The following is a 26,416-nucleotide window of genomic DNA, read 5'->3' as shown; positions in this document are numbered from 1 at the left end:
CCAGCTGCAAACTCCATCCGTTGGTTTACCGACGCTCCAAGTCACGATCGTCTGCTGCCGCTGGCAACGACCACCTGACAGCGCCAGGCCGAAACATGGGCTCCCGTCCGGCCCTGCAGACGACGGGCTGCACTGCTCTGGCATGTGGCACGGGGGACTCATCGCCGCGTCAGACCAATGCAGATGGTCTGGCGCGGCCGTCCATGTGCATTGGACGTCCGGGTCTGCATGCTCTGGCACATGGCACGGGGGTGACTCATCGCCGCGCCAGATCAATGCAGATAGTTTGGCGCGGGCGTCCATCTGCATTGGACGTCCGGGTCTGTATGCTCTGGCACGTGGCACGGGGGGACGCATCGCCGCGCCAGACCAATGCAGATGGTCTGGCGCGGCCGTCCATCTGCATTGGACGTCCGGGTCTGTATGCTCTGGCACGTGGCACGGGGGACTCATCGCCGCGCCAGACCAATGCAGATGGTCTGGCGCGGCCGTCCATCCGCATTGGACGTCCGGGTCTGTATGCTCTGGCACGTGGCACGGGGGACGCATCGCCGCGCCAGACCAATGCAGATGGTCTGGCGCGGCCGTCCATCTGCATTGGACGTCCGGGTCTGTATGCTCTGGCACGTGGCACGGGGGACTCATCGCCGCGCCAGACCAATGCAGATGGTCTGGCGCGGCCGTCCATCTGCATTGGACGTCCGGGTCTGTATGCTCTGGCACGTGGCACGGGGGACTCATCGCCGCGCCAGACCAATGCAGATGGTCTGGCGCGGCCGTCCATCTGCATTGGACGTCCGGGTCTGTATGCTCTGGCACGTGGCACGGGGGGACGCATCGCCGCGCCAGACCAATGCAGATGGTCTGGCGCGGCCGTCCATCTGCATTGGACGTCCGGGTCTGTATGCTCTGGCACGTGGCACGGGGGACTCATCGCCGCGCCAGACCAATGCAGATCGCTCCGCAATCCCGCCTGGGAAGATGCTGGGCGGGAACACCGTCCGTTCGACTAACGTGGGATGACAAGGACGGTAAACTCTATGTACGAGCAACAAGCCGCCTCGCACATGCACGGAACGAGGTGCCATCCATGGATAAGTATCGGAGATGTGCGAAGATGAGCGACTTCGAATGAAGCGCCGGAGTATGCATCAACGGGACACGTGGCGCAGAACAAGAGGCGAATGTTGTGAGTGCAGTCCGGCAAGTTTGTTCTCGATATCAGCTCATTAGTAAACCGCAAATCATGCCCGAAAAAGATAATGTTATTTAATGTTATGTCACTATATGTAATATAAATACATATGTCTATATATATATATATATATATATATATATATATATATATATATATATACGCGATAGTCATCTGTAATTTGTTGCCAAAAGGTTACTTAGGTCATCTACAACATAAAGCGCCGAAAGTTGTTTGGTGTTGAAGCCTAGCACCCAGACCGGTGCGCGTCACGTGCGGGACGGTATAGTGCGCCTCTCAATTTTTTTCGCTGGAAGTTACAGCCTCAAACTTTACCAAAACGCAGTCTATGATCCATTTTAAAACGGTACCAGACGAGCACCCATATTCGCCGATTGCCGATGTGTCCGAATCGATAACGGGGATGGCAGGGTTTTATCTTGGCACTAGCCCAATGTTCACGCCATGGAGTGTTGCGATGTGATGCGACATATGTGAAATATGTGACAGGTGAAGCACGGAATTTTATGATGAAAATATGCGTTCGAAGAGGGTTTGGGGTCAGAAAATTTTGACCATTCGAGGAGCTGTGGGAGCATCGCTCTCCCATGAACTAACCCTTCTGCAGCCCATTGGGCCTTTGTACAAAAACGTAATACGCCGCCGGCTGGGGCGCCACGCCTGAATGACACTGGGACAAGCCCAGTGCGCTGACGACCCTGAGGTGATCCGAACTTCACACCTACCAGCTAACGTACCACTGAATGTGCACTCCATATCACGCAAAAGTCGTTGCACAATGCAATTAGATTGCTGAACCCGTTTTGCTATGAAATACGCGGCGGGAGACCATTTCGAAACCAAAAAGCATTCTCAGCTGTCAGATCGGACAGCTGTGACAGTTTACACCAGCTGAAATGGCATCCCGCAGTCCACCGGTAGCAACACACAAAGGCTGTCGGAAGTTGCAACAGATTTTATTGCTCCAAAACCGCGTATCCGAGTCCAAGGCACAGGAATTTTCAGAAGTCGACCATCGAAAGCCCGCAGTGGGTTGTTATTGTAAAGAACAAACCAAACAGCGCAGTCTGCGCCACCCAGCAGCCGCCGGACGGCGCAGACCTGACGCGCAATAGCGTAAGCAGTGTGCTGCCAACTCAACGGCCAGTGTAAGTCCCGCAGCGGGGCACTGTTACTCAACAAACTGCGCTCCCAACCAAGTGCGAGTAACTCCAGGGCGGCCGCGGCTGGCGTGGCCGGCCGTCCCCTCCCCCCTCGTCAGACCCCAGCGCTCCACTCCAACCGGGCCGGGGTCGCTCCGTGACGTCCTCTCCGGTGACGTCACCGTACTCTCCAAACATCTCCCGAACGGGTGCGCCTCTCGCAGGCGCGCGCGCGCACGCGTGGCGTCGTCGTCTCCCTCGTCTTTCTCTCCCCAATTTCTCGTCGGTGAATTTTCTGGGCGGCGCCGGCGGGCGGCGCTGGCCCGCGCGCTGGGCGCCGCCGGCCGACGGCAGACCGCTGAAGCGCTCGGCTCTGGCAGGGTGGCTGGCCCGGTGTCCGCACGCCTCTACCCATCTCTGGAGCAGTCCCGAGCCATGTGGCCGAAGTCGCCGCACGTGTAACACTTGGGACAGTTGCGAGCGATGTGGCCGGCCTTCTTGCACCTGGAACACGGCCGCCAGCGAGGAATTAGTGCGCACCCCGGCCATCACGTGCGTCCAGTCATTTGAAACAACGAGCCGTCGCCACCCCGTCATTCTAAACCTCTGGATTAAGCATGACAATGACACTATTAGGCTTATGTTAAAAATCTGTTGAATACAAATCAAGTAAAAGTTCGCTGTCAGCCGTCCGTTGCTCACCAACTTGAGAAGAAATCGACCAGAAAGACCCCCCCCCCCCCCCCCCGACAAGCACTGACAGCCAAAAGACTCATGTCATGCATCACAAGATCGAAAATGCATTGAATATGCTAAGCGGCCATACCGCATTTTCGTATCCCACCTAAATGCTGCAATCGGGGCTTTCGTGATGGAAAAATTCAAGTACTAGACGAAAACACGCACAAAAATAAAAGCATGGTTACACTACACAATGAATACATTGCTTTCATAAGTTCCGAGAACGTGACACAGATTAAATCCAGCTTGTTGTTCTTGCAGCTTCCGTCCAGTTGTGGCCAAGTCACACTCGCTCGTAAGTGCAGTATTGTGAACAGTAAACATACCCAATACATAGCGAACCCACTTCCTAGCAGGCCTCCAAAAAGTGACCGTAGACATGCTGACATTACAGGTGCATACCCTACCCCATGCAACTGGATGGTTCATGACTGATCTTGTTTCCTTCCGTTTTCACGATGGCAAACAAGACCTACCATACACACGTTCTGCCATGCGTGTCTCAATGGTTGGAGAGATCTGAAAGCGTTATAATGATGAAGCGCTAAGTTTCAGCGCAAGAATACAGCTGTTCACAATGAGAATGATGAGCCTATATCGTACCATACGGTATAAGCACATCGCTCTCATCACCATCATCTCTTGAACCCCCCTGTGTGCTGCCCATCTGAGTGCAGATGACGTTGCTACATCAGACATAGCACCAGCAAACAACATATCCACATCCCTTCACAGGTACAGATACATACAACTTTAGTTCTAGACATAGCAGTGGCATTACGTAAACGCTTTTACGGGGTAGCGATCTGATCATGTGCTGTACGCACAAACCTTACCAGAAAAAGACAGGTTGCAATACTTTGGCGAGTTTTGCCTCCCCAGTTTATAGAAAAAATCAACATCCAAGTTCCCTTTGATGCTCAAATTTCTTATCAACTACTTCATCTTCTTTTTTCCATTAACACCCTCGAGCCCAATACAATCCTCTAAAATTGACAGAATAGCATAACAGTCCACCTGACCCGTAAACTGTAGAGTACAGCTGAAACACATCATTCAGCAAAAACTCTCACTTAGTTCGCCGTTCCTGTGTTATATAAGGACGCTCCATCTTCGCACGGCGGCAGCCAAGTTCGTGCACGCACACACGCACACTAAAGCCATCCACAGCCCCAGCCGACCCGGGCCGGGAATGCGGCGCCCCGGCGGCGTCGGGTGGCCGCGGCCGGCGCGGCCAGACCCACCTGTGGCACGAGTCCTCGAATTGAGCACGCGGCCGGACCCACCTGCGGCACGAGTCCTCGAATCGAGAACGCGGCCGGACCCACCTGTGGCACGAGTCCTCGAATCGAGAACGCGGCCGGACCCACCTGTGGCACGAGTCCTCGAACTGAGCACTCGGCCGGACCCACCTGTGGCACGAGTCCTCGAATTGAGCACGCGGCCGGACCCACCTGCGGCACGAGTCCTCGAAGTGAGCACGCCGCCGGACCCACCTGTGGTACGAGTCCTCGAAGTGAGCACGCGGCCGGACCTACCCGTGGCACGAGTCCTCGAAAAGAGCACGCGGCCGGACCCACCTGTGGTACGAGTCCTCGAAGTGAGCACGCGGCCGGACCTACCTGTGGCACGAGTCCTCGAAGTGAGCACGTGGCCGGACCCACCTGTGGCACGAGTCCTCGCCGGCGGCCGGATTGTCCGGGCAGTCGCGGCTGATGTGCTCAGTCGACTTGCACGTGTAGCACATGCGCTTCTTCTCCTCGCCGCTGGCCTCGGTGCAGTCCGACGAAATGTGGCCGCTCTTGCCGCACACGTAGCACTGGAAAGCCAGGTGGCGACGATGCTCACCACGGAACACGCACGGGTCGCGCTAACGTCAGGGATGGGCAGGGCGGACAGCAGTATCCAAAGACTGCCTCACACCAAAAGGCTGCATGCCATTATGATCTAAGATAGCACACGATCATCCCGAACGCTATGAATGGCGTAGCCCAGGTGGGACAGTGGTCGCCTCGTGACGTCATCGTCTCTGGCGTCATGACGTCATTCCCGCTGCAATCGGCGTGACAGATGTTGACACCTCATTACCTTATCTGTTGAACATTGCCTTAAACCCCAATAATTATCTTCAAGAATGTCACACCTGTTAACTCCAAACATCAAGTTGAATGACACCATTCAGTTTAAAATCCAGTCCCATTAACACCTGCCATATTTTTATGCTCACTGCATCCTCAATGAACATGACTCCCAATCACAGTCACATGCATCCAGCAACAATCATAACCAATATGACACTACCCAATACCGCCCGCTCACACATTCACAGCGTCACCCCACGACGACGACCTCCGCCTCCCACCACTGCCCTCTCACCTTGAGCCCCGTACTATTCTGTCGTCGACCTCCGCCTCCCACCAGTACCCTGTCACCGCCCGCTGCCAGCCCCCTCCCCCCCCCCCCCCTCCCCATACCATCCTGTCGTCGACCTCCGCCTCCCACCATTGCCCCGTCACCGCTCGCTGCCAGCCACCGCACCATCCTGTCGTCGACCTCCGCCTCCCACCATTGCCCTGTCACCGCCCACTGCCACACCATCTTGTCGTCAACCTCCGCCTCCCACCAGTACCATGTCACCGTCCGCTGCCAGCCGCCGCACCATCCTGTCGTCGACCTCCGCCTTCCACCAGTACCCTGTCACCGCCCGCTGCCAGCCGCCGCATCATCCTGTCGTCGACCTCCGCCTTCCACCAGTACCCTGTCACCGCCCGCTGCCAGCCGCCGCACCATCCTGTCGTCGACCTCCGCCTTCCACCAGTACTCTGTCACCGCCCGCTGCCAGCCGCCGTACCATCCTGTCGTCGACCTCGCAGTCGCGGCTGATGTGGCCCTTCTTGCCGCAGGTGTAGCAGGTCTTGTCGGTGTCGGGACAGTCGCGCGCCAGGTGGCCGGTGCCATTGCAGTTGTAGCAGAGGGCCTCGCGGCCGCGCCGCTCCACCTGCGGGTTGGTGCAGTCGCGCGCGATGTGGCCCGGCTGGTCGCAGCGGTAGCACACGTCCTCGCCGGCCGTGCAGTCGCGCGCCATGTGGCCCATCCGATTGCACTTGTAGCACTTCTCTGCAATGGAGCAAAGTAGTCCGTTAACGTCCGCTGGAATGAGAATCGGATTCTGATGCTGCACATCTTGAGGTCCGCACCTTTGGGATGCATGAATTTCTGGGATAAGACCTCAAGCTAAGCAATGTTTGTTGTGTGGGCCGTGATACCAGGTCAACGGCAGAATTTGGTGGCGAAAGTTTAACGAGTTGTAATGTTCGACACGGTCCGCCCAGCCCTCTGACGTCACCTGACCTTTGGCGCGGCCGCTGCCACCGACGCAGGCCATATCTATCACGGGCGGGCACCTAAAGCAAGTCGCACCAAGCCCACCGCGGGTGGTTGATAGGAGGGCAGGCGCCCCAACCAGCCGAGCTACCGGGACGGGCTCAGTCGGCTCAGATGGGACGGCACATCACGGACACCACAGAGCTCATCGCAAAAATAAGACGTCGTTGTGCAGCCGAGTCAGTCAATATCATTGTGTTAACATAAAAGAGCGAATGGCACACTGTGTTATCATATCAAACCATGTAAACATATGTATCTGGATGTAGATAAGTCAATTTGTTGTCAGTTTAAAGTGAAATATTCCCGTAATGTGAACTGATTAAATGTGCATTAATGGAGCATCAACAGCACAACCGGAGAGTGAGCGCACCTCTGAAGACGGAGCGTCCGCCTCTGCCGCGGCCACGGCCTCTCGTCGTGGCGGTGCTGGCGCCGGTCGAGCTGGTCTTCGGCTCGGCCGTCGGGCACGAGCGGGCCATATGGCCTACCTCGTGACAGTTGTAGCACTCGATCGTGCTCGGCGACGAACCCTAGAGGATCATCACATAATTTTTGGTCAAAACTCGTACCCTGGCAGTGGCCTTAGTGCCCAGCATGATCACTACACACTTTGCAAGAACTGGTTTCACATCTATAAGACCATGTAGACAACTGACTAGTGCAGCCACGCTGATTACCATTTTTTTGATACATGGTGATATGTGATATGTGGCATGTGGTGAATCTATCCATGACAAAACATGACAACATGGCTGCATAAAACAACACCCACAAACTTGCACTGTGAAAGACAGATTGTCATAAGGCATACATCAAGAATGGACTCTACCCACACTCCTGTCATACCTGGGATGGCTTTGTCGAGTTGGCCTTGGTCTCAGTCTCTGCTGTGGGGCATGCACGAGCCATATGGCCCACCTCATGACAGTTGTAGCACTCCACTGTGCTCATTGTGTTTGACAACAGGTGCTGTGGAAAAGATTGACACAGGGATCTGGTCATGGTTATCAGCAGATATATGTGACATAGGCTTATCAGCCTAATCTGAGACAGGAGAGCCCAGATCACACCTATGTACAAACATACACTAGAACAAAACCTGCAGTAGCTGTAGACAGTTCACATCCCCATGAACACAGCAATGCCCATGTCATGATTGGGGAATACAACACTGGGGTCTGAAAGCAATTTGGCCCCAGGCTTCTGAACAATATGCTGCTAGTCTCCAACACTGTGTTCATTTATATCACCTGTGTCACTTTGATGTTGTTACTAATAAACAAAGTACTTGTGTCATTTTGGACAAAGGTCCAAGATTGTGCTCATGCATCACACAACAAACTTTACACAAGCATCAAACATGGCATAGGGAGGAGTTCAATGACTAGGAGTTTCTACTCTCAATGACCCAGACCCTTTCTTTATAACTAAGGACTTCACTCATCTGAAGTTCATGGATAAATCACAATGTAGAATATAGAAATACACTGTGTGACAACATAATGATGTATCAACATGCAATGGTGTGACATAATGCTATTATGTTACACAAGCCCATGCTGTGACAATGTTATGCTAGCACACTGCTGTGCTAGGATGAACATAAGATAATACCGCACAGCAGTGTCATATGCCTTAGTATGATGCAATAGATCCATTGAATCACACTAGACACATAGCATATTAATATTCTGATTGTGCTGATGCATCACAAGCCTTTGTATGATTCAATACAACACCAAGTTGATCACAACATACACATTTAAAGCATAAGTGCCACAATGAGCCAACTGCCCCAGTTTTGTCCCTCTCCACACACATCAAAGGCATTGCTCAATTGGCAAATGCACAGATTGCAACATAGTTCATATTTGGTCTTAACTCGGGTCTCAACAAAGTGCCAAAATTTAGCAGCACACTCGACTTCTTTAATCTCTACTGATCAGATGAATTTCCAGCACATTCACCATTTTTGCTTTTTGTGCTTGCATTCCTCATCTCTGCAGCATGATCAGATACAACTACCTGACTATCTACAATAACAGCAGCCTACTTCTTTTATCACAGCTAATTATTGGCCACCAATAGCATAAAGATCTCCAGAAAGCTCTCTACCAATATGCATCATCTTGCACTGTCAAACTTTATTTACTCTATTTCAGACCACCTAACACGCCTCCCTCAACCAGCCTGCAGATGGTCATAGTGAGTTGTCTCACAGTCCAGAGCACTTCCACATTTGACAAGTTTAATAGCTTGCCTTGTAACAATGCTATAACAATGCTATCTAGCCTTATAACAATGTCATGTAAAACTGCAATATTCAAGTGTCCCAGAACTCAGCCCTGTGAAACCACATTAAGGACATCTTGTCCTCAAGGTATCATTCTTTTCAACAAATTTTATACTCGAATCATTCCATTATTTTGAGACACATTCCATCTATTTAGTGTAACAAGCAGAACCAACATGATGTTTACATCAAATGCAAAGCATTTTATGATAAGCCTATCGAACCACTCACAAAAATCAAGGTACACTTTATGAACCTTGAGGTTATCACTTGCATGCACAATCAGAGATAAAAAAAATGGTTGCACATTTAAGATGTACGATAACAATTCCTGTCATGTTTTGCAAGGACATTATTTCCATGGACTAATAGTGCTATACAAAAATTGTGTATATCATAAAGATTTCATAACAAATTTGGCCATCTTTTCACTCAAACTATGAGCAGTCTATGACTGAAATGTACTAAAATTTCATCCTGCTCATTATTTTTTAAGTATACAGTAGTTGCCAGCTTACTTTATTGCAAATCAATAGCAAGCATGCCAAATAATTCACAGACACTAAACCACTCACAATTAACACACCTTCTACTGCAGTATGAGTTAGGCACCAATAGGAAAACTACCATTCCAAAATGACCATGAATAAGTGGGAACTGTCACACTCTAATGTGCCTCATCAGCAGCACTACTCACATGATTCATATAGCTCAAAAATTTCCTATGATACATTTTTGACTCACTCCAGGGATATTTCTGGAGCCTTGGGTATATGTGATAGGGGCCAAATATATCTGCCAACCCCTAGGTTTCCAGCAGTGACAATGTGTTTGTTAAAGCTTTGCAAAAAATTAAAACACCATGTCCCAACCAGCTTTGCGTCTAGCTCTATATTTCGGGACACAGAGCGGTGAACCTGGACAAATCTAATCCTGCTTCACAGCGAAACACGGAAAAGTCGCTACAATGTTGCCCAAAGTGGCACTTGAGCCTCTAACATGAAACGTTTCGTTAAAATTTGCATGGTGATGTTGTTAACACTTCAAAAATCCACAGCAAAACACACTGAAATAACTGTACACAAACCTTCCTAGTTTTCAGACCGCTCGCGCGTTGCCGCCCACCTGTACCAAACGTGCCCAACGTGTTCGCCGCAGTTGGCCGTATTCGCCCAGTAGACCACAAGCGACGCAGAAGGGACGTTTGAAAAGCGAATAAAAAATGTGAATCGAATAACTTCAAAGAAAATTTGCTTTGCCAGTTAGAGTTGTGCTGAAATAAGCATATAGAGTACTATCAAGTTTAAAGCAGGACACCTCTCATAACGCCGAGGAAAAAATTGTAGAATAATTGCAAATGACCAGCGCTCATTTTAGCTCATGACCTGCCTAAGAGTCAGCTCCAATTTGTTACTGTCTTCTACTATTCGCTAAATGCCCCGGAAGCAGCGCTGCTCGGTCAGCAATTAAAATCGGAGGGGGTGAATCACGGTGTTCCGAAAATACAAGAACATTCTGAGGGACGTTAATGGGCTGGCTCTGTTGACTTGTTTGAGGAGAGTTATGGAGAATATGGCGATGGTGATTGGTAGGTGCTGAGACGGAGCTTGTACATACCAGTCATTTGGATTTTGCCGGGGACGCGTGCGGATTTGAAGAGTTACTTCCGCGCGACATCTGCAGCGATTAGATTGATTAGATTGCAGCCTGAGAGCGCTGGATTGGAGGCCTGGATCCCTTCAAACAACTGGAAAGTGTTACGCACGCATCGGTGTTGACTAAAGTGATGTTTTGTCTACATCAGCCATCTGGGTGTATAAATAAGCTGCATCCCTATTTGGAATGACTATTTCGGCAATACACCAGCGCGACTAGGTCATATAACGCCTGATCCCAGCCCGGCGTCGTGACATCTCCAGCCTCCGCATGAGGGTACACCTGTGGCGCCATACCTATCGGAGGCCTCGCATTCGGCGACAAGGTCGCTCCATGTGCGCGGACCAGGAAGCCCCGCTGGTGCCCGCGCCGCCGCTGCCGCTCGTCAGCCAGCTGGCAGGCTGTGTGGCTCAGTCCATCAGCCGGCCGCTCCCGCCGCTGATCTGGCACCCGCTCTCAGGGCGGGGCCGTGCCGCGGCGTCACGGCAGGAGGCCCCGGCTCCTCGCTGAGGGGCGGTCACCCCGCGCTGTCCTCCGCCTCTGCCGCTGATCTGATGCCCGCGTTCCGGGCTGGGCCGGGCCGCGGCGTCCACAGCGCTACTCCTACGGGTCCCGGCTCCCAGCTGGGTGATGTCACACGTATCATACGACACCGGCTCTCGCTGGTGTCATACCAGGCCAGCGGCGTAGCTAAGGGGGAGAAAAAAAAACACTTGCGGCCCATGACTCCCTTCGCCCCTGGAGACGGGGAATCTCTAGATCCAAAGCCTCAAGTATGTCTTGGCTGTTTAAGATAGCCATAGGACTTCTAAAACATAAACGGACCCTCGTGGTATCAAAATGGAACCTCAAGCCTAACAAGATCCCCGGTGCCAAAAATACACTTTCTATGGTGACCAAATGAGACCTCTTGGTCGAAAAGGTCCCTTGCCATGATTTGCCCCCCTCTTGAGCAAAATTCTGGCTACGCCGCTACCCCCCCCCCCCCCCCCGCCCCATGCACACACTGACAAAATCCTGGATTCGCCGCTGATGGGATGCATGTCATACGCCATTCGATCTGGAATGTTATACAAATTCCAAAATTGTTGCAAAAATGGTTGTCGGACAAACAAATCGAAAGATATTGACAATTTGCCTCTCAACCAATCGGCTTTCCATCTAATTGATGGTTTTCCATTAACTTCAACATGCGACACAATGACGTGAAAAATCGCCCCCTCGTTTTCCGTAAAATTGCTACAGGTCCAAAACACCAGAGACAACAGATGTTGCGAATTCAGGATAGGATCGACACCAGATCGATACTCGTCAATTACACCTTTAACACACGATGTCGGAAAAAAATACGAAGAGACGTTGTGTTGAAACTAGGGTACACTTATGCTAGCCGCCAATAGGCACACCAACTGTGTCAAAGTTTTCAAGTGAAAGAAGTTAGGTGATCAGCTTAGGTATGACGTCCTGTTGGGTGGTGTGTAGGTGGTATGATGGTGGTTAAGTAGTTAAGTGATACAATTTGTCCTCGCATTATTTCTCTTCGAAGCCAGCACGGGACCCAAGACCTGGAAAATTCCTATCCCTTCGATGTCTTTCGAAATCCGCGCTGGGCAAACTTCACATCGCATTTTTTCGTAACGCATGTATTCGCACGCAAGGTCCGCACACAAGTCTTCGCGTTGCATTTCTTCGTGCGCAGATTTTCGCATCGCAAATTCCTGCGCGTTAGTCTTAATACACAAATCTTCACATCCGCAAAACTTCGCATGTTTAGTTTTCTGTATCAGATGTCCATATGGTTTTTTTCTTCGCATCGCACTTATTTGTACATTTCCTCATAAATGCACTTCTTTGTACCGCATTTGCACGGTCACGCATTTGTTTGCACCGTATTCCTTCACGCACTCAACTCTTCACATCGCAGTTCTTTGCATTTCATTTTTACATAGCTTTTTACAAATCGTATTGTTTCGCGCACGCAGTCCTTGTCACGTCATGCGTGCACTGAGAATAGGAACAGGTAAGAACGTCGAAGTCACGTCACCCACAGCGAAGGTTACGTGCCCGCCAACCGAGACTGGTGTCCTGGGTTAGGTGGAGCGTCCCTGATACGGCGAGATTTCAACCTTCTGGGAAGCTTCCACTGAAGCTTTTGGTTTGAGCGTCGATCTCCCCGAAAACGGTGTATAAGCTCGGATATATTCCCTGTCGGTCATATGTTCAAGCACGGCAAATGCGCCCGAGGCCATGTACAGCCGGAGGTACAAACAGAAGAAATAACTGCCTTACATGTTAGAAGTACGTTTATCCCAGTGGTAGGTATATGCTCCGGCCGAACCTCACAGCCGTACATTTTGCCAGAGGTCCTCAGGCTTCTGGACGAATCGTAAGTCCCACGTGGGACGCACAGAAAACGTCTCAAATACACCCTGGATGGGCCGATCCGGTTCTTCCGTGACTCAGTTAAACGTTAAGTGTATAGGGAGACTGTGTTCGGCAACCAGTCGTCGCATTCGCCGGGTACTGGCTGACATGGACATGGAGGTGTCGCGTAGCAGGATGGGGTGGGAGAGCGCGTGCTTGTTACAGTGCGCATGAAGTGAACCGTGTTCTTCGCTAATGTGCCGCACTTAATAATGGGACATTGACTGTTATGCAGTTTCTGGTGTTTGAACATTGTTCAAGAAGTAGGCGAGGACCTGCTTCTTGCTTATTCTCCTCGTTGTTCTGATGTTCTTTCTCGTTATTCCTTTCTTCTCTTGATCCTTATGCATCATCCTTCAGCCTTGCCAGGAATAGTCACTCTGCGACCCCAATACATATGTTATGATGTACAGTCTACACATGACCCTGCGTAGCTGATACACGAACTGATTTCTCTGTTGTCTGTCCCCCGTACCTGCAGATCAGTTGGCAAAACGGCGATCGGCCTATTCTGACAAAAGCTTTTCCGTTCGCGCCCCCAAAGGCCGCAAGATTTAAACGATGAGCTGTTGCATTTATGATTATTTCGACACAATTTTCCGATTTCGTGAAACTGTGAAGTGGGAATGCTGTTTTGTCAAATTTCATATCTGTGAATTTGCATTCCCGTCAAACTCATACACTAACCCACTACCCGGCCAAGCCCATCTAAACCCATTCCCCGCCTCTTCCCTCCAGCAAGACTTGCAAATTGTAATAGCTGCAATTGGAAGAACGAAACGCGTAAAAAAGGGACTCACATAATTGTGTATGCTAAGAGATGCGATACGAATATTTGCGTGTGTCCGTGCAGAGTCCTTCGTGTTTAAAGAATTGCTATACGAAGAAGAGAAAAGTGCACGAAGAGGTGCGGTTCGAAGAATTGCGTGCAAGAAGGGTTGCGGATGCGAAAAAAATGCAGTGAGGCGAAATGTGATGCGAAGAACTACGTCCACCAAGTTGACGAATACGAAGTGTTGCGTTACAAATATTAAGATCTACGAATTTCTATACGCTTACGAATCTTTGCGCACGAAATATTGTTATACGGTGTGCGATATGAAGATTTAAGTACGATTTTTTGCGAACGAAGAAATGCGTTACGAAAGATAGGATCTGAAGCTCTGCCCTGGAACCTTCGAAATCGCTTCACTTCAGAACATACGTCAGTAACGCGGCGCTAATGTAGGAGCTACCTCGAGGTGGGATATAGACCATGGGGACTAGATGAGCCGCAAGATCCGCGACATGAACAGATTTGACTCCATCCACCAGGACGCGTATACGTTGTCGTCGCCAGGAAAGTACCTAGGCGAGCGGAGAATGCCGGTGTGCAGATGGTTGATGAGCGCTGCGTTCGGGTGACTGATAGATGATCATGAATGGTCACCAAGCAGTGTGACAGCGGTCTGATTTTTGGCATTACGCAGGTGTCCATTAAAACGCAGGTGCAAGCTTTGCTTTGCCTCGCCAATGTAAGTTGCGTTGGTGGGGTTGCATGGGATCTGAAGAGTGACGTTCTTGGTGGCACATCGATCTTTCAGCTCGGCTTTACAGGTGGTGGTGGATGCTTGATTCCCGACTGGATAGCGAGGTCGCTCTAGTACAGAACGGACCGAATCTTTCTTCAATGTGTTTTTGTTGTTTGGATTTTTCTTCAGGCCTTGAACCTGTCTCGCCACAAGGTCATTTGTAAATCTATGCGGTCATAACAGTCATTGTAAAGTTGTGGCTACCGCATACCAACAAGGCAACAACTTGCTCATAAAGACAGTCTTTTTCAGCCTCGAAACAAAACAAACTCACCCATACGTCATTTCATTTATATTTATTGCGACGTATAAGTTCGGTGGGAAAATCGGGTCGAATGATCGCTTTGTTTCCGATAGAAAATGTCAGAGCACCTGAATTTGTGCGACAGACGCGCGCACACACTAGGTGCCGTCAACGCTAAATAACCTCGTGATGGGTGCCGTGCTCATTTGCGAAAGAAGACTGATGGGCTACGCGTGTTCAGCTAACATTGGTTTGACCGGTTGTTAAAGCTTGACCTAAATGGAATCGGCCTTACTAGCTGAAAACGAACTCCAGGCAACCGTACACGTCACATCCTTCCTATAAGTCATTGTGGCAGCGCATAATATTCGGCGAAGCGCCGCCGAGCAGCGCCGGCTATCTGCCGGAACTCCCGAACTCTCTTGGGCGCGTTCCCGGTAGACAGTTCGCCTTTCTCCGCGGACGGCGCACGCAGCGGCCGCTCCGCGCCCCGGCCGCGATTCCCGGCAGCAGCGGCGGCGGCCGGCTCTCGCCGCCGCTGAGTCAGCCGGCCGGCCGGCTCCTACTTATGCGGCCGCCGCAACCGGCCGCGTCAGTCCCAAGTGGAGCGCGCGAACGGTGACGTCCGAGGCTCCGCCAGTCCGAGACGAATACCAAGGTGAGCGGCGCAGTGGGAGCGGCTTGTTCAGCAGGCTGTCGAGACAATTATTTGAAGGTCGCAAATGTATAGATTGCATTTGTCCTAACGAATTTGGACGTTTATGCTTGCAAGCGCCAGAGCTGCCGTGTTTTGGTGGGGATTAGGGGGCCCGATTCATTCCAACTTTTGCAGGGTTCAGCCCTGAGCTGCCGGTGCATGAGAGGCACAGATCGAAATGCCTCTGAGCCTCTTCCCGCGATTAAATTTTCGTCAAACGCTCATGCTCCTGCATACGTTTAACCGCAGTTCGCGCGTCGCTATTTATGGATTAACCAAGTCACTTAACCAGTCGCGCGGATTGGAGGCCCCCTCGGACGCCGGTGTGGCGGTACCATATCTGATTATTCACCGGAGCGATCAGCTGCCTCCCGAAATCGAATTGACGTCTGATCACTGGGGGCAGGTGGCAGTTTCTATATGCTCTTGAAGAACGCATTTGCTGAGTACCGGGCCCGCGCTTTGATTAGCCGGGGCGGGCTTAATGTGTGATCCAAGCCATGGCTTATCTCCTAAAAGCCGAATAAACGCGGCTTGAACGCGCCGCATGATCCACCCTGGGCCGTAGTGGGGTCCGGCACTGCTGCCGCGACTCCGGTCGGGACCTGACTCCCTCGGGCACTGCCTCGGCCTGGGTCGGACTTCTGTTGATCTTGTCAGCTCACCGACGCCGGCGAGAAGCTGGGATGCGTGACTCGGCTGCCGGCCGATGGTGAGAACGAGTTGTTCAGTGGCCCCAGTGAAGCTCCGTCCTTAGGGATGCCGCAGTGGTTCTTCCCTCTCGTGTGATCTGGTCATTTCGGCGATGCTCCGAGCTTGTGCTCGGGTGAACTCAGTAACGTTCGTCCCCGTGTGGCCTGGCACCTCGGTGACGCTCCTCTCGTGTGATCTGGTGACCAAACTCCCGAAGGTGCAGAAACAGGGGCTTCAAGTGGGCCACGACCCAGCCGCTTTTTGTGAAGATGTGACACTGACATTGACTACTTAAGAAATGAGTTCGGCCCGTCACCTTTTTGGTTGTTTCTACGCCCCTGCTTCGTTCATTGAGACCTGGGGCCAGTCTGCAAAGTCGGATAGCTTAGCACTTGTCGGTGCCCACTTGTCATCGGCCAAGTGGGCACCTCTGAATGATACATGTCTAGTTTCTAACCCAACACACCCTAACACCCACCGACAAAGTTGTTTCGGTTGTTTGTTGAAAGGTGTTGGTGGCCGGATCACGCAGATGTTCATGACGTCACTCAATCACGGTGGCTCTCAAAGGGAAGGCGCAAGTGCATTGCTGTTTCATAGGACAAATGACGCCAAAACCTTGTCTGTGATGAGGTGCAGTCTCGAAGGCCAATGTCATCGTCGGATTACTGACGAAAACGATATGCAATCTTAGCAACTTTAGCGAGCAATTTAGATAAATGCTAGAGTTTTGCTGACCCGTCCGACCCCACTCTTGCAAGATTATAGCTCTGCGGCTGATGCATCCGCATCTGCACCGTTGCATCGCTGCACCGCTGCATCGACGCTATATTATCGTTCGCTTAACGATATTGGCTGTCAGTCAAAGGAACACTCTTCCAAAGGTCACCACGCCATCCAACTCCATCACCTGGATGTCGTGGTGACCACAATGACCCTCCTTCCTTGTGGCATTGAGACCACAGTGACGCTCCGTACCCCGTGCCCTTGCAAGCAACGTGATGCGTCGCCTCTTGTGGTCCGGTGGCCACAGTGATCCTCCATCCCGCGTGATCTCGTGACCTTAGTATGACTCCGCCCCATGCACTGTCGTGAGCCGTCCGTGACCGTGTGGCTCCCACAGATGAAGAACGCGGGAAGCCTGCTGCTGGTGCTGGTGGCCGCTGTCTGCGTGGTCTCCGTCCACCCCATGCCGGCCGAGCCGCTGCCCTCCGAGTCGGAGCCCTCGTCCAGGTCAGCCGAAGGCCTCTTCTACCGGGGCTCTGCTGGCCTGCCCCCACCCCTCCTCGCTCGCTGGACGAGCCGTTATATGACCGCAGCAGAGCCCTCGCACAGTGGTCACGGCCCTCACGCCCAGTGCAGGGTCACGCCGTGGTGCTGAGATTCCGCGAATGAGGAATCTTAGTATCGCGAAATATTATGCGTGCGGTTGGCTGTCCGGGTAGTGTGTGCGCACGCTGGTCACGTGACGTGCTGGCCGTGGTTGTTTTACCGCCAGCTGCTATCCGTCAAATCTGTTACGGAGAAGACTGACCAGCTGGCGAGTGAATCACTGACCCCGGTCCTCGATGTCATAACATTTGGACCTGACGTCACGGCCAATCATGCGTCGGGAATGCCAGCCGGCCATGGCCTCGTCCGCAGGATAAAATCGCATATTTGCTTCAATACGCTCAGCTTTCGTTGCACTTACCAGGCAGGCGATGCAGCCATTCTTTCGTCTGTAATCCACGAAAGCTGTTGTGGTATTTTGCAAAAGAACTCATCATTGTACTGGAGCAGCTTTATCTGTGTGAACTCGAGAGTCAATATTGTGATTGCCAGCTGTACAACCTATCGATGAGGATTACACAGATCTGTCCACAGAAACGTCAAAACGTATTCCGAGAGCGCGCGTGACGCCCCTGTGTTTGTGACCTCAATGCACGCATAATAAGCCGCCGGACTCCTGCTGCAGTGGCGGTCTGTTTGGCCTTGCCTCGCTGGATGCGCTGACCGAGCGGATCCACGACTGGACGGCGCCCCTCCGTGACCTGTTCATGGAGACGGTGCAGAACAAAACGGTATCGGAGGTGGCCATCGAAGCCCGTAATGCCACCGTCAACTTCGCCGTCCGCGTCAAGGACATGGAGGCCGTCCAAAGCGCCAAGGTATGAGCCGCAATACCGCGTTACGCACAGGCTGGTCGGGCCCCGCTGCGAACACGCAGGGTAGCTGTGGCCATGCGTGGATGGATACAGTGGTTCGTCTCACCGCACATTGCGGCTGACCGCGACCACAACGGCTCCTGTTGCGTCATATATGCGTTGCGTGCGGTGTAGCGCTTTGAGGCCGGGGCAAGCAAGCCTGGCAGACGACACGCGGCCTGAACTTTGGACCGCTGCAGGGCATTGGGGCCGGCGGCCGAGCGTCATGAACGCTGGGCCGTCACCTGACCCGCGAGCCCGCCTGCTCGTGATCGGTGCCGACCGGCGGAGGCGCGCGCCACGTCACGGCAAGTCAGCACCGGACGTGACCCGCGCCCAGCCGTCCGAGGACCGTTCGCAGCCATTTCCCAAACCGGTCTCGCTTCCGCCCACGGCCCAGCCTTTGTCCTCGCTCCAACGGCCACGCACCACAGCGGTCGATCCGTGCCGTGACGTCCGTCACACCCACGCCCAGCGAGGTCACACTCCGAAGGTCATTTAGGCACGATGGGTAGTGTTGATACGCTGACGCCGGCGATCGACGCCCGCGTTCAGATCACATGTTCAAGGTTGGGTAAGGTCGTATGATGCAATACTCCGATAAAGCCCAGAATAATCCAGAAATGTCCACCACAACAAGCTGCCTTCTCAGCCTGGGTGTCGGCTGCTTACTTCCTCTCAATTAACGATGGCGGTCTACGTTAACATTAAAGGAGTTTTTTTTGTGAGGCAGCCAGCCCATTATCTCTGGACTAGAGAGGACTTGTAACTACGATAATTTATTTCAAAGTACCGTAATTCCAAGTTATCATTCGGGTCCGCTTGTTCCATTACGTGCCTATCACGAACGACACAGGTCGATCAGTGGAACCCGTCACGGTCTGAACAAATCCATGCATTTAGGACTCATCCTGTATTTGACTGTACGGGACTCGAAAGTAACGAGCGACAAGAATAAGGTTTGCGTGCATTCAAAGACAGACCAGCACACGTGTTTTGATGTATATCGCCAAGGAAAAAATGGTATGATGGGCTGAGCCGGATCAAATTGGGTCTGATAAAAGTGCGTATTGGTTGATGGGTTTAAAGTGCAGTTATTGTTTTTAATTGCACCGAATTTTGTTCAAGTGCTATGCGGTCACACTCACCATGACAACCATGAAATGGCCATCTGCTTGGTTATATTCGAGGGCACGCCGTAACTGGAAAGGATTATCGTCGATAAGTTATACAGCCATTGTACGTGGCAGGTCGCTTTTCTTCATCCGGTACGGAGGGGTCCTCTAGAAAGTCCCCTTAAATCGCTCACTGTGGCACAAAACGACTTCGAGCACACACATCCTCCAGAAAAAGGCCACTAAGCGCCTTTCGTCTCTCTCTGAACTCTTGCTCTACAGCTTTGTCTTTAAGGCTCACCACTTGGAGCGACACTTCGCGCTCGCAACATTGTGGATGGATCGCCTACGGTGATACAAGCCACAAACTGACTGAACTGTAAATGTTTGAACTGCACCACGGCTGACGGCCATGTCCGGCTTGTGCCGCAGGACGCCATCTCCCCGGTGGTGAGGATGTTCGAGCAGGTGCGCGACAGCGTCAAGGACAAGACGCTGCAGCAGCTGGCCGACGAGGTGAAGACGCACCTGGTGCAGCTGGACCGGACCGTGGCCAGCTTCATTCGCGACCTTCGGCACAGACGCCGAGACCGACTCCACCGCGCCGGCCGCGCAGGTGCCTCAGCAGAGTGTCGAGCAGGCGGCCGAGGAGAGCAACGCCATCGGCACGGAGACGTTGTGAGCGGCGCCGCCAGGTCCCGAGAGGCGAGCGGGCCGACGCGGGCTGGCGGCTCCGGCAGCACGGCGGAAGCGTTGCCGGCCGGGCCGGCCCGTGCCGCCACACCGTGCATGGAGCGAGAGCTGTGAACTCTGGACGACTACAGGGACTGTACATGCGAGTGCGGCGGATCATGTTTGTCGGACAGGCCGTGGTTGTTTGCGGAGCCTGGGAGCAGAACATCATTGTGAGGCATTCATTGCATGGCATACTGTTTACACTGGTCTGTGTCGTAAGACAGCACCGTTGTTTAACTGTTTTGAGAGGAATCCGGTACAAGGCGTACACGGGCACTGTGAATCATGTGATCATTGTATGGACTTGCTACACCATGAATTATCGTTGCATTGGCTCACGAGCTATGCGGAGCGTCGTCGAGTTCTCTGAACAGTGTGGGGACTTCTGACCCCGCTAGAGTGTAACATACACGATTCGTCAGATATAGACAGAATAAATCTGACGAAAGCGTTGCTGATTGATGTCTTTGAAATCACCCAAGGCAGAAAACGAGCTATCCCACGATCATTTTCAATTCGCGTGCACCGCTTCACTGAGTGCAGAGTGACTCATCACCGAACCTTGCCGTCTATAATACTCCTCGCCAGCAAGCCACGGCGAGAAGAGGAGAATCGCTCTTAGGAGGTTGCCCTCTCTAGCAAATGGGCGTGGGCCGTGACACTAGCGGATGACCCGGTTGGTTGAATGTGTGCCTCTTTGTACCGTGCCAGCGCAATACGCCTCAGGCACAACTGCGATGTCCTCAGATTGGCACAATATCTGGTGGATAAACTTCCAGCGTAACCGCGCTATACTTCATTGCTGCAAGAGCTACACTCGACAGGAAAGCCGGCAGTGGTATCATCGCAGACTTGAGCGGGCTGGGGATTGCAAAACGTTCAGGATTTTGTAGACAAATATTTCTGACATCAAACCACAAAGTGAGAGAAATTCGCAGTTTTTTCCGTAAAAGTTCAGGTGTGTTCAGGGATAATAGTGTTCCTCAAGGTCTGCAAAGAACCAGGCTACCCAGGAAAGCCAACACCCGTCCCTGCGCTTGGGCCTTAAGCCTCACGAAATCAAGAGCTTCTTTGCACGACCATGGATCTCCCGCCAAACATCGGGGGGCGCACAGTCCGCGTCAGTGGACTTCGATGCTGTCTGTGCCTGAGCCCCGTCAGGATGTCTGGGGGAACCGCAGCAGGTTCAGGCTTCGGGAATAATTAGGGCCACTGGACAAAATGACTCCAAGATGAATAATGCCTGTCATGAGCAGATTGAGACGCCATTGTAAGATCAAATATCAAGATGCCCGGCCATCCATCCCTTGTCCTCGGTCTCCAGTCCATCCTGTATACTCGGAACCTCTGGTTTTATCGAGAGCATGCCGCCATCGCCAGCCATGGGTCGGCCCACGGCCCATTCCACGTCCATGTACTCGGGTTATTCAATATAAACTTGAGGGTATCGCTGCCAATTGTCACGGAGATTCAACAACGTGGCGGCGGTCAGGAAAGTCAGACACGTGTATACATACGAGCATGCGATCGTACCCGTGCGAGCGTTGCTATCGTGTCACCGGGTCGTGTCGCTGTGTCACTGTGTCGTGTCACTGATAACACGACGCAGCGGCTGTCGAGTAAAGGTCACAACCGGTAGATGCTTGAGGTCACGCGGTCGTGCGCAGTAAAACTTGGGTGCGCAGGAGGAAAACGACGTTTCTTCCTCTCAGCGCGGGGCCGGGGTACAGAGAAGCCATTGCAATGTCTCGTGAGTCGCAGGGGGACATCAGCCCAGGTCCGTAATTCGTCGGCCAGCGAACCAGGCCCTCCATACCGGGGCACCAGCTGTGAGTGAGGGTACTGGTGTGGTGCCTCGCTAAATCAGCACCTGAGTGAGCCAAGCAGAGCCTGTTTGCTCTTGTTAGAAGCTGCTCCCGCGCATTCGCACACACCCCGACGTAGGCCATGTCCCTGTGAGGGATAGGGGATAGGGCTCGGTAACGGTGATAGTGTAAGCCGGCTAAGACTCTACCCTATTTATTGAATCTCTCCTGAACTATTTGGTTCTTAAGTGGTTGGGCTCAAGCTGATCCAAAAAGGACGACTAGCAGTCACCAGCAAATGCAGTTACAAATTATGACCAATTTCTTGTCGGCCAAGGCATCCCTCGAGACGCCTCCTCATTACTGAGACGGCCCGCACCGCCAGAGATCATCAAGAAGCGGACAGTCAGCCACCTAGACCGGGATTTGCCGTTGAATCGAGGTAGCGGTAGAAAGGGCGACGAAGGCCATCTTCATTCCAACATCTCACGTAATCGTCGAGCAATAAACGTGCACGCGATGAAAGCATGGCAAATTGCTGTTTGCATAAGTCGATGTACCCCGCTATTACGTATAAAGCACATAAAAATGATTTTCATAAGGAGCTGAGGGCGGCATTGGCTGCCTCAATAGGAAAAATTATAATCTTAGAACGACACGTACCCATCTGGCAAGTTAGGACTAGTGTTCCGATTTTTCAAAATAACCTCTGAAGCATTTGAGGCGCACCCTAATAATTGCCAGCACACGTCTAGTAAATGTGACGCATGTACAGCGTCGCTTTGGCGCATTCAAGCTGGATCATCGATGCTAGGTCAGGTCACAGAGGCCACCAGCGGGATGCAGTCACTCAAACCGCCTGAGGGCTCTGAGTGGGTTCGATCGACCGGGGGCGCCCGAAGTTACTGTTTCAGTTCTCTGGCTGGGCCGTTTTATTTTACCACTTGAAGGTAATCGGAGCGCCATCTCATAACTCGCTTGTTTTAGTTTGTACTGTTCGAATCGCTCTAGAGCAGGCGTCAGTGTTGACAGGTCCCTGTGACACGTTACACTGAGGGACTGAGTATAGAAGCTGCGCGGCTCAAGCCTCTCCAGCTGAATGTGATCCTGCACCTGCGGTCATCAGTGAAGGCTTGTGCGACGGTCGGGCTTTCGAAGGCAGCAGTCCGAAGTTGCACATCTTGTTCTGAATTGCTATGATGCAATTCACTTTGACTTCGGATTGACTTTGTGTCGATTAGAGGCAATCATGCGACGCGGTCATATCGGGTCACCAAGTCATGGCAGGCTAACTTAAATATTGACAAACCCGTGATGTCTGCTTTGACAAATTAGTCAATAAACGAACGCATATTGCAAATCAGAAACTACCGAGTGCGTCATGGTAGATCACAGCGGACCAAGCGAAACAGAAAACTGGACAAATCCCATACCGCCTACTGAGGTCACCATTGCAATACGAATGTCATAACTGGCGAAAACGCTGGTCGTTGTGAGAGGCGAATCTCCCTACGAAATACACCATGAGGCTATAAATGATAGTATTGATATGTTGGGCTGGAAACGACAAAAAGCGAATGATGACAAACCACGTGAAAACGTTTAAGTCAGTAACAGTTTATTTCAATGAATGCACACTGACCTGGTCTTGAAATGACTTCAGCCTGAGCTGAAATGACACTGAACCCTGACCGCTGCTAAAATGCCATCATTTTCCCGCCGCAGAAGAGGCTCTCTCATTTCAGCGTTCGTCAAATTTGCTCATTCAAAACCAGCGTCTCTCATTTCAGCGTCCATCAAATTTGCTCATTCAAAACCAGCGACAAGATGACAACACATGCGCGCCACTTTTGTCGTAACTATAACGCCGTTTCAAATCCGGTAAACTCGCCGCCGCCTGAGTGGTGAAGTGGGTCGGAGCTCCTCAGCTCCATCGGGCGCGTTCATCGCAGGCTTTTCTCCGCCGGCGGCTGTGTACGAGTGGCCGCTCGGCCCCGGCGGTCGTGATTTGCAGGAGCGGCCGCGGCACACTGATGCCGCTTTCTGCAGCCGTCCCAGGCGGTGTCACTTGTCCCCCTTTGCCGGCCTTGACTTCGGTGCGGGTGCAGCAGTCGAGTCCAGCTCTCGCCGCCACTGCAGTCACCCGCCGGGCCAGCTCCCGCCTCCCCGTGCGGCGTCGGCCGCGACAGTCCGGAGCGGGGCGCTCCCCGCAACGCTATTGGCTCCCGGCCAGTCTGAGAGCGCTCTCGAGGCAAGACGCGATCAGAAAGCTGAGCTGGGCCCGCAGCGCGCGCTGTCCCCGAAGTGCAGGCCACTGCGGTAGTGCCACCAGAGGGGCATAGTGCTGCTAGGGAATAACGCTCACGTCGCTCGTCGCGGCTCATGCCATGTAAACCAGCCTACCAGTCGCACTGGGTCGAGAAACTTCGCGACGATCTTTTGATAGCTGTTACCTTTTATCACAGCTGATCCATTCACCGATATTATTGAACAAACGAGATAAATGGTCGAAGCGCGCGCAGTGAACTAGCGTCCGGCCATTGCGCTCAGGAGGATTGTACTGGCACGTGCCTGCAGGCTGCGGGCTCGGGAGGATTGTACTGGCACGTGCCTGCGAGCTGCGGGCTCGGGAGGATTGCACTGACACGTGCCTGCGGGCTGCGTCGGACATTGTATTTACAGGGCTGTTGTGTGACCTAACGAGATCAGAGTGACAAATACCGCTGAACAGGGCCTTAAGTTGCCAGAGTGATTCAATGAGTGGGAATTGAGAACAGGCCGCAGCTTTGTATCCGGCCCGCGTCTGCACCGGACCCTGACTCACTGCGTGTGGGGCGTCCCAGCGGGATGAACTCGCTATCTCCCCGCCGGTCGCTCTGTGGACCGCCGACCCCTTAACCCCACGGTCATGTAGCCGACAGCGACGAGCGCTCTGAATCAGCGCCGCTGACCGCCACATCTGGCGACAGTGATGACTGGCCGTGACGACTGTGAGGCCTATGTGGCCACACTAACGCGCCAATCTTGGATGCTTCCTTGCGATCTGGTCACTATGGCATTCCATGGTTCCGTGTCGTATAATATCGAGATGCATATATGTCACGTGTGTGATACGACATTGGCTCTTCTGAAGCGACACACTTCATTTATTTCTGGTGACCAAAATAACGTTCCATCCCGTGCCACCCGCGGCAGTTGACCGCAATTGTCAATTGTCAGTTGGCAACGACAGTAATCTTGGATGAGAGAACACGGTGAGACTCTGTGCGGCGTGATTCATATGGCCTGGAGACCATTCATTCTCCGTGGAGTGTGATCTAGCGATCACGCCAACGCTCCCGTAACACTGACGTGACCACTGTGACGTCCCGTCACGTGTACTCTGATCGTCACAGTGACGCTCAGCCGGCGTGATCCGATGGCTCGTGACATTCCGCCCAGCGTGACCTGACCGCCACAGTGACACTCCGCCCGGCGTGATCCGATGGCTCGTGACATTCCGCCCAGCGTGACCTGACCGCCACAGTGACACTCAGCCCGGCGTGATCCGATGGCTCGTGACGTTCCGCCCAGCGTGACCTGATCGCCAGTGACACTCCGCCCGGCGTGATCTGATCGCCACACCATTCCGCCCAGTGTGATCTGATGGCTTCAGTGACACTCCGCTAAGCGCGATCTGATGGCTTCAATGACAATCCGCCAAGCACGATCAGATCGCCAGTGACACTCCACCCAGCGTGATCTGATTGCCAAAATGCCATTTCGCCCAGTGTGATCTGGTGGCTTCAGGGATACTCCATGCCACCAAATACGATGCAAAGCCTCAAAAAATTGACCAAGGTTGTAAACTCTGGGTTTGCCGCGGCGTACAACCAGCAATGCGTGCAAGAAAACCTGTTCAAGAAATACTCCAATGTATGCATATAATATATATATATATATATATATATATATATATATATATATATATATGCGTGCGCACGTGCGTGTGTATCTGGCGCACAGCGGCTGCTGTACGGGCCGCCCAGCCAACTTGTGACAACGCCACAACAGACGCCATACTGGCTATACTCTGACCGAACAGGCCAGCCTCCATCCACTCGCCGCCGACCAAACCGGCCACCAGTGAAAACAGGCCGCAGCCAGCCTGCTTGCCAAACCGTGTATTGCGAACCGATTTGGTGATGATAATGATGAACAGAGCGATGACGTGGCGTTAAGACCATCCCGGAAGGAGAATGGATAGTTTCGATACGTCCAGCGAACAGCACTCCACCATTGCGTGCGCAAAACATGCACTCTCTGCTCCCGTCACAATCACAGAGCTCAGGGGAGCCGGCCCTCTGCCACTCCCGACATCTCCACTCCGCCGAGCGACCCTCCCCGCCGCCGGCCTCGCTCCGACCAGCACGCGGGCCGGGCGGGACAGCGGCCTGACCCGCCGTGGGACAGCCGTCCGGCGTCCGCCCTGCGTCGCGATCTATCAGCCGACGAGCGGACCCTGACCCCGG

The 26,416-nt window shown here is 52.8% G+C and overlaps 2 protein-coding genes across 4 annotated transcripts; one reads left to right on the top strand and one right to left on the bottom strand.

Moving 5' to 3' along the window:
- Positions 1-2,151: 2,151 nt before the first annotated feature.
- On the bottom strand, positions 2,152-9,971 carry LOC119112428 (cellular nucleic acid-binding protein). Of its 3 annotated transcripts, XM_037236615.1 has the most exons (7): positions 9,867-9,951; positions 7,333-7,455; positions 6,857-7,016; positions 5,951-6,216; positions 4,778-4,918; positions 4,344-4,357; positions 2,152-2,862 (listed from the first exon to the last, which is right to left on the bottom strand). In XM_037236615.1, exons 2-7 carry the CDS (start codon positions 7,435-7,437, stop codon positions 2,766-2,768), a joined length of 783 nt encoding a protein of 260 aa, XP_037092510.1. In that variant the 5' UTR covers positions 7,438-7,455; positions 9,867-9,951; the 3' UTR covers positions 2,152-2,765. The 3 variants fall into 3 exon arrangements, with proteins under 3 accessions (XP_037092510.1, XP_037092511.1, XP_037092509.1); XM_037236616.1 differs by lacking the exon at positions 4,344-4,357 and having other exon boundaries at positions 4,764-4,918; positions 9,905-9,971; XM_037236614.1 differs by lacking the exon at positions 4,344-4,357 and having other exon boundaries at positions 4,764-4,918.
- A 5,216-nt stretch (positions 9,972-15,187) lies between these two features.
- Positions 15,188-25,551, top strand: LOC119111532 (uncharacterized). Its single transcript, XM_037235346.1, has 5 exons — positions 15,188-15,332; positions 17,188-17,297; positions 18,022-18,214; positions 19,798-19,940; positions 25,542-25,551. Exons 2-5 carry the CDS (start codon positions 17,188-17,190, stop codon positions 25,549-25,551), a joined length of 456 nt encoding a protein of 151 aa, XP_037091241.1. The 5' UTR covers positions 15,188-15,332.
- The last annotated feature ends 865 nt before the right edge of the window (positions 25,552-26,416 follow it).

This window comes from Pollicipes pollicipes, unplaced genomic scaffold, assembly GCF_011947565.3.
Source record: "Pollicipes pollicipes isolate AB1234 unplaced genomic scaffold, Ppol_2.1 Scaffold_7261;HRSCAF=8764_pilon_pilon_pilon, whole genome shotgun sequence".
Classification (NCBI taxonomy): domain Eukaryota; kingdom Metazoa; phylum Arthropoda; class Thecostraca; order Pollicipedomorpha; family Pollicipedidae; genus Pollicipes; species Pollicipes pollicipes.
Note: the sequence above shows the minus strand (reverse complement) of the source record. Positions and strands in the feature narration are given on the sequence as shown.